Here is an 11,926-nt window from a genome sequence, read left to right on the forward strand (position 1 = left end):
TTATGAAATAACTTAATAGTATTTTCATTAGTTAATATGTAGGTACTTTTACTTCTGCTTGAGTCATTATTTAAAGTTACAGTTTTTGATTACTATACTCTGTCTGACCGGGTCCCTCAGGGCTCCTTTTCCCTCTACACCAGGGTTAAAAATTATTTGTATTTACTCCACAGTGCCCTCTACACAGATTTGGTTAATGGTAAGTTCAAATTGTCCAGATCTGTAGAGGGCGCAGTGGAGTAAATAAAAATAACGCTCTGGACCAGGGCTAGGAAGCGGCCAGTATTGCGTTAGTCTTTTTCTGGACAGAATCTAGTTGTATAAACAATATAACATTGTAGCGAACACAGCAGCTAGGTGAGGGCAGCCCCAGCTAAACAAAAGGCAGCTCGACGTTCGTATGGAAGTATTTCACTGAAGATGTGGACAAAACAAAGGTGGAGTAACGAGGCTAGGTTAGCATTGTTAGCTCGCCGCCAAGCGTCATGGCAGAACGTACACCTGGAGTTTGCATTTCTCCATTTACAACTCGTACATCTACATAAACGTTCAGATTTCAAATATAAAGTGCTTATCTCATGGCCACGGGTGTTATAATTACTAGACCATACCCGGTGAAGTGCGCAGGCAAAAGTAGTTGCAAACGTGGGGTTATTGCACGTCCTACTGTGCATACATACATATACATATATGCATATACACACACACACACACACACACACACACACACACACACACACACACACACATACATATATATTCTGTCATGCATTGTACTTATATTAGAATGAATTGATTACTACAGCAAAAATAATTATACAACACTGTTATTACAACTTGTACAACTATTATTTCAACTTAACAACAACAATATAATTATGTGCATGCAGATATGCACGTAAAGGGTGCACATTCAACAGTGGAGAATGTATGGGCGTCCTTAACAAAGAAACGCTCTCCACCATTCGTTGCGATACGGGGCGACCGTGTTTAGGGGCGAGACAATTAGGCGCAGATTGCTCACCCCAGACCGTTCGGTGCGAGCCTGGGCGACCGTGTTTAGGGGCGAGATTGTGGAACGGTCGTATCGTTAGCTTGTACAGATTTTCGGAGAGTCGACATGGTGTAATGGCTAGATGAGATTAACTTTTGTGTCTCTGGTGGAGAGATTTACGTAAACGCGACGTGCTACCACCTTTGCACGAAAAGATTGCATTGCATTGCATTTCATGCACACACTCTCTCTCTCACTCACTCTCACACACAGCTCTCTCTCTCCCCCTCTCTTTCTCTCTCTCTCCCCCCTCTCTCTCTCTCCAGCCATCATAAGCATGGCGAGATTGTCTGATTGAGACTGTGTTTGACATAAAAATGCGAATAAACAGCTGAGATTGTAAATTGGGCAAAGCACGTTCAACACACACACACACGCGCGCGACCCGTTGCGAGCGCTCACACACACACACACACACACACACACACACACACACACACACGGTACTGCGGCCCGTGGCCCGTCGCGAACACACACACAGGCGTCGCGCAAACACAAATAATGTACATTGTGACATGTCACACGTGCCTCCCCAACGTGCATGCGCACGTGCGTGTCCACGCATACACGGGCGCGGACCCAAGTTGTGGTGCGATCATCTCACACACACCACCACGGAGCCACGATGTAGAATGAAATGTGACTCCCTGGCATAGGCATGTTAGTCGCCCGCCCCCTCCCGCCTCCCGCCCCGGCCCAGAGTGGGCGGAGTCTATGGTGTGACAGACTTTGGTGTTGCCATGTTCGCCTATTGTAAGCGGTTTAGGGGCAATATTGGTGGAAGTGTGTTTTTGGCGTTGGTTGTGAAAGTGCAGGTGGGTGTGGGGACGCGTTGTGAGCTTGTAGAGCGGCTGTTTTCCAAGAGGCAATGTATATGTGTGACGGTGCTTCGTTTGGCCTTCTTTTCATAGACCTTGTTGCTTGTAGGGCTCGCTTCGTTTGGCCTTGTTTTCATAGACCTTGCTGCTTGTTTGTCTCGCGAAACCTGGCAACCTTGCGCAGCGTGATCTGCCATTGTTTGACACATAAACGGTAATAATAAGCTGAGATTTGATGTAATGGAAAAACGGGCTTCACAGTTCCATGCACATGGTAATGGTCAATGGCTGTGCGCAATTTGAGATCAATAGCTCCAGGCACTGAGGAGAACCGGGCAGAAACATTTTGGGCTCAGGGCTCAGAGGTTTGGGCTCACAGGTTGGGCTCACAGGGTTGGTCTCAGAGCTTACTGGAATTATAGTTAGATGTACGGGCTCTCATAAGTACCCGTATCTTCCGTATTGTTCAATAAAAAGCATTTTGATCCGATTGATGGCCGTCTCCGTTTTTTTTTCAACTACGCGGCCGTATCGGTTGGGGGGTGTATTGCACTCCTGATACGTTATAACTCTATGAGAAAATGGCCGCCGATCGGATTAAAATGCTTTTTATTGAACAATATGGAAGATACGGGTACTTAGACCCACCCGAAGTGAATGGTAACATCCGTGGTCATGAGGTAAGCACTTTATATTTAAAATCTGAACGTTTATGTAGATGTACGGGTTGTAAATGGAGAGTGCAAACACCAGGTTGGAGTTAATCCAGGACCTAGCTGGTGCGTGTCTGTAAACCTCGACTATAGTCGACTACCAGTGGGTCAAATTTAGTGGTGGAAGAAGCACTTGGTGGTAGCAATACCACAATATAAAAAGTAAAAGGCCTGTGCTCAAAATTTTACTTGAGTTCAATCAAAGTAAAAGTACAAAAGTATTGGCATCAAAATATACTTAAAGTATCTAAAATAAAAGTACTCAAATGTTTGAAAATAGCTGATCTACAAGCTCACAACACGTTGCAATGTGCATTGTGAGCTTGTAGATCGGCTATTTTCAAATAGCCTATGTATAAAATACCTATTTTTTTTTACTTAAGTACAGTACTTGAGTAAATGTACTTAGTTACTTTCCACAGTAAAAATCCGAAAATGGGGGAGTGATTAGAGGAGTGGCTAGGTTGAATAAATTACCCATTGTTCACGCCCATTACCTGGAGCTGAGAGGTGCTAGAAAGTGGAAATTCTTTAGGAGGGATTATCTCAGTTTGGACTATTATAGATTATAAAGCATTGTACCCGCTCACATATGTTAGCTGAAAATAGCTGATCTACAAGCTCACAATGTGTTGCATTGCAACATGTTGTGAGCTTGAAGATCTGCTATTTTAGTATTATTATTACAGAATAGGTCACTAGGGTTCAAGTGGTTAATTAAAGCTGTCATCTGGAATTGATTTTAATTCATAAAACATTTATTTTGTTTGTTAAACACTTAACACCAAGTATGTTCCCTGAATATATCAGATCTACAAGCTCACAACCACAAATAATTCCTCAAAGAACCTTCTTTGGAACCATTAACCACTTAAACCCCTGCATCTCAATGTTGACATATCTTAATACGTGAGGATTCATCAAAAATAGCAGATCTACAAGCTCACAACACATTGCGTTGCGACACGGCTGTGAGCTAGTAGATCTGCTGTTTTCAGTGGTATAAATTAACTGAGTACATTTACTCAAGTACTGTTCTCAAGTACAATTTAAAGGTATTTTTATTTTACTGGAGTATTTCCAGTTTTCTGTACTTTTACTTCTACTCCACTACATCTCAGAGGCAAATATTATACTTTTACTCCACTACAATTATTTAAAAACTTTAGTTTGATACTAGTTACTTTGTAGATTTTTATTATTACAAAACATACATTAACCACTTCAGCCCATATCAAAAATAGCAGATCTACAAGCTCACAATGTGTCGTGATGCGACACATTGTGAGCTTATAGATCTGCTGTTTTGTATACAATTTATACATTTGAAAACTTGTGAAATGGGACATTCTGCATTATGAGTACTTTTACTTTTGGTACTTTAAGTACATTTTGATACCAATACTTTTGCGAGCTTATAGATCTGCTATTCTAGATATGTTTTGAAAAATATTGAAATGTTTGGAAACAAGTTGAATAATTGTGTTTTTAACATAAATCTTCTGGGAAGAAAGATTTATGAAACAAAACATTTTCAGATGGGGGTCCACAGACAAATATATGTAAATGTGGGGGTCCCTGGCACAAAACATTTTCAGATGTGGGTCCACAGACAGATACATATAAATGTGGGGGTCCCTGGCACAACACATTTTCAGATGGGGGTCCACAGACAAATACATATAAATGTGGGGGTCCCTGACACAACACATTTTCAGATGGGGTCCACAGACAAATACATATAAATGTTGGGGTCCCTGACACAACACATTTTCAGATGGGGTCCACAGACAAATACATATAAATGTGGGGGTCCCTGACACAACACATTTTCAGATGGGGTCCACAGACAAATACATATAAATGTGGGGGTCCCTGGAACAAGACATTTTCAGATGGGGTCCACAGACAGATACATATAAATGTGGGGGTCCCTGGAACAAGACATTTTCAGATGGGGGTCCACAGACAAATACAAATAAATGTGGGGGTCCCTGGCACAAAATATTTTCAGATGGGGGTCCACAGACAAATACATATAAATGTGGGGGTCCCTGGAACAAGACATTTTCAGATGGGGGTCCACAGACAAATACAAATAAATGTGGGGGTCCCTGGCACAAAATATTTTCAGATGGGGGTCCACAGACAAATACATATAAATGTGGGGGTCCCTGGCACAACACATTTTTAGATGGGGGTCCACAGACAAATACATATAAATGTGGGGGTCCCTGGCACAAAACATTTTCAGATGGGGGTCCACAGACAAATACATATAAATGTGGGGGTCCTTCACACTAAAAGCTAGAATTACTGCTTTATAGAAGTATTTAAATAGTTAAATAATGATTCTTTAAAGAACGTTTCTTCTACGGCCTCAACAACCGTGTGTGTGTGTGTGTGTGTGTGTGTGTGTGTGTGTGTGTGTGTGTGTGTGTGTGTGTGTGTGTGTGTGTGTGTGCGTGCGTGTCAGCGGTGGAAAGTATTTCCAATTTTCAGTACTTTTACTTCTACTCCACTACATCTCAAAGTCAAATATTGTACTTTTACTCCATTACAATTATGAAAACTTTAGTTACTAGTTACTTTGTAGATTATTATTACAAAACATACATTAACCACTTCAGCCCTAAATACATTTCAGCCATTTGAAAATAGCAGATCTACAAGCTCACAATGCGTCACACTGCGACGCATTGTGAGCTTGTAGATCTGCTATTTTCAAAAGCTTGAAATACTTTTTATACATTTGAAAACTTGTGAAATGGGACATTCTGCATAATGAGTACTTTCTACTTTTGTAATTTAAGTATATTTATTTATAATACTTTTGTACTATTACTCAAGTACATTTTGAATTCCAGACTCTTACTTAATACTTTTACTTAAGTAAAACATTTGAGTACTTTTTCCACCACTGGTGTGTTTGTGTGTGTCTGTGTCTGTGTCTGTGTCTGTGTGTGTGTGTGTGTGTGTGTGTGTCTCTCTCTCAGTGGTGGAAAGTATTTCCAATTTTCAATACTTTTACTTCTACTCCATTACATCTCAGAGTCAAATATTGTACTTTTACTCCACTACAATTAATTGAAAACTTTAGTTACTAGTTACTTTGTAGATTTAGATTATTATTACAAAACATACATTAACGTAAATTAATGAGTACTTTCTACTTTTGTACTTTAAGTATATTTTGATACCAATACTTTTACTTAAGTAAAAAATGTGAGTACCTTTTTCACCACTGGTGTCTGTCTGTCTGTCTGTCTGTCTGTGTGTCTGTGTCTGTGTGTGTGTGTGTGTGTGTGTGTGTGTGTTTTTTATCGGCCTCAGGTCTTAATGGGTTAATAAGAAAAAGCAAAACTTGTGACATTCAGCATAATGAGTACTTTTTACTTTAAGTTTATTTTGATACCAATACTTTTTTACTTTTACTTTACGTACTTTTACTTTACGTGAGTACTTTTTCCACCACTGTGTGCTTGTGTGTCTGTGTCTTCCTACTTTTGTACTTTAAGTATATTTTGATACCAATACTTTTGTACTTTTACTTAAGTAAAAAATTCGAGTACTTTTTCCACCACTGGTCTGTGTTTGTGTGCGTGTGCATGTGTATATGTGTGCCTGTTTCTGTGTCTGTGTGTGTGTGTGTGTGCGCGTGTGCGTGTGCGTGTGCGTGTGCGTGTGTCACTCAGTGAATGGTGTGTTTAATGTTTACTGTGTTGTTTTTCTCATCAGATTATCATCCTCTCACACTGGACACAAACACAACATACAGATTCCTCTCTCTGTCTGAAGACAACAGGAAGGTGACACATGATGGACAGGTTCATCATTATCCTCCTCATGCTGACAGGTTTGATTTACAGAAACAGGTTCTGTGTTCAGAGGGTCTGACTGGACGCTGTTACTGGGAGGTAGAGTGGGAGGGAAGGGTTTCTATAGCAGTGACTGACAGAGGAATCAGCAGGAAAGGAAGGGGTGATGACTGTAGGCTAGGACACAATGACATGTCCTGGAGTCTGGACTTTATGGGAGGTGAGAGTTACTATGTCATACACAATAGTAAGGAGACTGTCCTCCCTGTCAGTCCCTCTAGAGGCTCTAACAGAGTAGCAGTGTATCTAGACTGTTCTGCTGGAACTCTGTCATTCTATCAAATATCAGAGGACATTCTGACACACCTGTTCACCTTCAGGGACACATTCACTGAACCTCTCTATGCTGGGTTCATGTTATACTCCCCCTACCCCTCCTCCTCAGTGTGTCTGTGTGAGCAGAGATAGAGTCTCTATGTGACATCAGGTCGTCATGGTTACTCAACATGTCTGAGTGAGTCCATGTTATCATGGTTACCACAAGTACTTCAACCTGTAGATCAGTGTTTCTCAAACCTTTTCATGTCAAGGACCCCCATGTGAACATATTCTGTTCCAGGGACCCCCATATGAACATATTCTGTTCCAGGGACCCCCATAAGACAAGATGTTTTTTTTAAGTCACATTTTAACGCATTTAGACCGGGAACGCATCTGTGTCACCTTTTAGACTTCTTTAGGCTATTCAAAAAAAGCAGATCTACAAGCTCATAGCGCGGCAGCGCTATGAGCTTGTAGATCTGTAAAATCGTGAACATTTGTAAAAAAAAAATTATCGTCCTCAGGTCTTAATGGGTTAATAACAAAAACTGCAGATCTACAAGCTCACAACGCTTCGCCGCTTGTAGATCTGTAACTGAATCAACTGATTCAATCATTTAGCTGGGGACCCCCTGGAACCCCTGGGGGTCCCCAGACCACACTTTGAGAACCAGTGATCTAGACATTGTTTCTCAACATCAGGTCCGGGGCCCACTAGGGGTCCATATGGACTCTTACAGCAGTGGTTCTCAAACCTGTTCAAGTCAAGGACCCCCATCTGAAAACGTGTTGTGCCAGGGACCCCCATCTGAAAACGTGTTGTGTCAGGGACCCCCATCTGAAAATGTGTTGTGTCAGGGACCCCCATCTGAAAACGTGTTGTGCCAGGGACCCCCATCTGAAAACTTGTTGTGCCAGGGACCCCCATCTGAAAACTTGTTGTGCCAGGGACCCCCATCTGAAAATGTGTTGTGTCAGGGACCCCCATCTGAAAACGTGTTGTGCCAGGGACCCCCATCTGAAAACGTGTTGTGTCAGGGACCCCCATCTGAAAATGTGTTGTGCCAGGGACCCCCATCTGAAAACGTGTTGTGTCAGGGACCCCCATCTGAAAATGTGTTGTGTCAGGGACCCCCATCTGAAAATGTGTTGTGCCAGGGACCCCATCTGAAAACGTGTTGTGCCAGGGACCCCCATCTGAAAATGTGTTGTGTCAGGGACCCCCATCTGAAAACGTGTTGTGTCAGGGACCCCCATCTGAAAATGTGTTGTGCCAGGGACCCCCATCTGAAAATGTGTTGTGTCAGGGACCCCCATCTGAAAACGTGTTGTGTCAGGGACCCCCATCTGAAAACGTGTTGTGTCAGGGACCCCCATCTGAAAATGTGTTGTGCCAGGGACCCCCATCTGAAAATGTGTTGTGCCAGGGACCCCCATCTGAAAATGTATTGTGCCAGGGACCCCCATCTGAAAATGTATTGTGCCAGGGACCCCCATCTGAAAATGTGTTGTGCCAGGGACCCCCATCTGAAAATGTGTTGTGCCAGGGACCCCCATCTGAAAATGTGTTGTGCCAGGGACCCCCATCTGAAAATGTGTTGTGTCAGGGACCCCCATCTGAAAATGTGTTGTGTCAGGGACCCCCAGAGGAGAAGATGTATGTTTACCAGAAAAATCTAAATTATTCAAAATGTTCCAACGATTTTCAATACTTTTCTTTCAGTGCAGCACTTTGTGCCGCGCTGTGAGCTTGTAGATCTGCTGTTTTTGTGTAGCCAATGCATAACATTATAAAGTGGTTAAAATGACCCTTGGGGGTCCCCAGACCTGACATTGAAAAGCGGTGGTCTAGACCAGAGGTTCTCAAAGTGTGGTCCGGGGACCCCCAGGGGTCCTTGAGGGGGTTCCAGGGAGGGTTTAAAGTTAAACATATATAAATTGGCGTTTTGGAAATAGCAGATCTACAAGCTCACAACGTGTGAACTTGTAGATCTGCCATTGTCAAATACATCTTGGAACTCATTTTGGAATATGTTTTGAAACATTTTAATAACACAGATCTTGTATGGGGGTCCCTGGTACAACATGTTTTCAGAGGAGGGGTCAACGGAAATCCTCTCTAACACCAGTTCACTATAGTCTCCTTCTCTTTGATTCAGTCATCACCACAGGGAGATCAGATTACATCAGATTAGATTACAATAGATCAGATCAGATCAGATTAGATTAGATTAGATTAGACAGCGCTGCACAAACCTCCACTCCACAGATGTATAAATATGTATCATATATCATAATACTGATGATGATGATGATGATGATGATAATGTAAATATCAGGGTCATACGTGTGTCTCTCATGTAGAAACACACTCATGTATTTGATGTCTATTTGACACAACAGAGTGAGGAACAGTGTGTGTTTGACTCTGGATTCAAACATCCACTAAATGCATTCATTCATCAATGAAGTCAAATCATTCATTGTTTATCTATTGATTCATTATTAGATCATTGTTTAATTATGTTTTCATTCCATATTATTCTCATTCTTCATAATGTTTCATTTCATGTGTTATTGTACGATCATTAAAGATGACATCATCTTCTCAGAGAGAGAGAGATTATTGTAAGGTCATTTGTAGAAGTAAACTGTAATCGTTTAATAAATGTTTTGAAAGTCTGTCGTTGTTCCTGTGTATTAATATTATTAGGACATTATTTCTGTTGCTTGCAGTGGTGTAAAGTAACTAAGTACATTTACTCAAATACTGTATTTTCTTTTACTTTACTGGAGTATTTCCAATTTATTTTTTGTTTACTACATCTCAAAGGCAGATATTTTTACTCCACTACAATTATTTGAACACTTTAGTTACTTTGTAGATTTTTAGTATTATAACAAAAACACTTCAGACCTATATATACACTTCCACAATTTGAAAGTAGCTGATCTACAAGCTCACAACGCGTCGCTTTGTGACGCGTTGTGAGCTTGTAGATCTGCTATTTTCAAAGGATTTTTATTCATCTATATATACAATTGGGATGCAGGCGCATGCGCGAGTAATTTGAGTAATTTGTTTGTTTGTAAGTTTGTCTAAAGTTTGTCAAAAACTGCGCACGTTTGGCGAGGCAGCGAGAGATCATGTTTCACCGGCGCGGACTGCTTCTGCTATGCGCTCCATTGTCTCACACACACACACACACACACACAGGGAGCTGGGTCTTTGCGAAATCCCGAAGTGTAGTTTTGGTCATTGGAACGGTGCACGTGTGAAGAGGGTATTTTCAAACCCTGGACTGGATTGCAGATGAAGGGAAAACAGTTAGTTACAAAGTGCATGTAAAGCAGAGCAACGTTACATACAAAACAAAAGATGGCATACTTGTCGAACACAGCGGACAACAGTCATGGGTAAAGGAAGCAACGCCTCCTCCAAATTGAGCGGCTTCCTATAATAGCTGATATTGAGCTGTACCTTGCTAATTGTTTAGCCCTCCTTTTGGAGAGGCCGGCCATTTGCAGGCCCCTTACAACCAACTTGTGCACGTGTCCTAGACTACCAAAGATAAAAAACAAAAGTTTACATCTGTAGCCTAGCTGAGAGATGGTCTGCTCTAGCTGATGATATTTTAGCACTTTGGTTAGGAAGGCTTCCTCTAAACTGTAATCAAAAGTACAGCCGACCTCGAGAATGAACACCTCCCTATGGTTTTCATTAACAACAATGACATCAGGGGTGTTAGCTGAAATGTTAGAGAACACAGAATCATCGTTACACAGGCTAAACATGTTGTAATGTTAGAGAACACAGAATCATCATTACACAGGCTAAACATGCTCGGCTTCACAGTAGAATGCTTATACAGCATGATGGAGGACCTGAAAATAGAAGTGATATCTTTAGATATCAAATCCACTATTCATGCCTACTTATGTAGAGTCCCCTGTATACATGGCACCCATTTAAGATGTGGGACATGGTTTCAGCTATTTGTTCATGACCATGATGTATACAGTGAGGAGCATGGTTGCCTGGAAACCAGATGGAGAGGTTAAGTTTAGATGGTAAAACCTGCAACCTCGCTTTCAGAGTAAAGATAACAATGCATTCGTCTAAAGCAAAAAAAATTTAGCACAGAGTGCGAGACAGAATGATCCGCAGCAGGGAGACATGCAGGCTTCCCTTGCAACCTCAGTTCAGTCCAATGCTGCCGCTGCCTTTGCTGTTGTGCCCATAAGAGGCGACCTCGGGCATTAGTCAGTGGGAGTTGGTGTTCTGTTCCACACACAGTCATAGATGCTCTGACAGAGATACTGGAGTCAGATATAAAGTCCTCCGAGACAGCCATCGCCTCTGAGTTAGACCCTACCCACTTCAAGGTAACACAAGTAAGACGCGCGAACGCGGTAAGCGAACGCAAAAAAAGAAAAAAAAGAATGAAAAAAATATTTTAAAAAAAGTAACCAATAAATTTTTTTTTTTTTTTTTTTTTAAATCTGCGTTAAAAGGAGCATCTTAGAAAAATACAAATTCCCAAAAAAAAAACTTGGAATGTTTTTGAACAATTCAACAAAGTGTTTGAAGTGCCTGTTTGACCCACTTCCGGGGGGCGGAGCCAAAATCCGAGCCCGAAGTATTTGTTCGTAGACCCCCACTTAGGGGGGGTAGAAAAAGTTTGGGAGCGATTCGGGCACTTTTCATTTAACATGGGGTTTCAATGGGGAGTTTTTAGGAGCCTTCTCCGGGGCGTGGCTTCCGGGGGAAGGGGCGGGCTTAAACGCAACCTTGACAGGTGTGTTCAGTTTTCAAAGACCTTTCATTTGATGTATGGTACGTCTAAATTGGACATTTACTTATCTCAGAGGAGCTGCACACAGGCAGTGCACACAGAGACACAGAGATACAGAGACACAACCCGAGCACGGTTTCATAGTAAGCTCCACTTGGTCGGAGGCGCGGCTTCGCCGCGCCTCCTCCCGCGTTCGCAATCAGCCCAACAGCACAGATCGTTTAAGTCCGGCCAGTCTAACCACACACCGAAGCCGGGAGAGCGACTGTCTAGCTTTCGACTAGGTTTCCTCCTGAAGCCTAGGAAGCAAGGATCCGAGCCCCCCCCCCCCCCACACACACACACACACACACACACACACACACACACACACACACACACACACACACACACACACACACACACA

The 11,926-nt window shown here is 42.1% G+C and overlaps 1 protein-coding gene across 1 annotated transcript in view; it reads left to right on the forward strand.

Moving 5' to 3' along the window:
* The window catches only part of LOC308081301 (NACHT, LRR and PYD domains-containing protein 3-like), a gene marked incomplete at its 3' end in the record, with an annotated part of 54,051 nt that extends 47,180 nt beyond the window's left edge, over window positions 1–6,871 (forward strand). Inside the window, exon 11 of the mRNA XM_080457684.1 lies at window positions 6,324–6,871. Coding sequence (XP_080313810.1) covers window positions 6,324–6,871 — 548 coding nt within the window. The remainder of the gene's footprint in view (window positions 1–6,323) is intronic.
* Between the last annotated feature and the right edge of the window lie 5,055 nt (window positions 6,872–11,926).

Source organism: Gymnoscopelus braueri (assembly GCF_963280865.1).
Source record: "Gymnoscopelus braueri genome assembly, contig: SCAFFOLD_99, whole genome shotgun sequence".
Lineage (NCBI taxonomy): Eukaryota > Metazoa > Chordata > Actinopteri > Myctophiformes > Myctophidae > Gymnoscopelus > Gymnoscopelus braueri.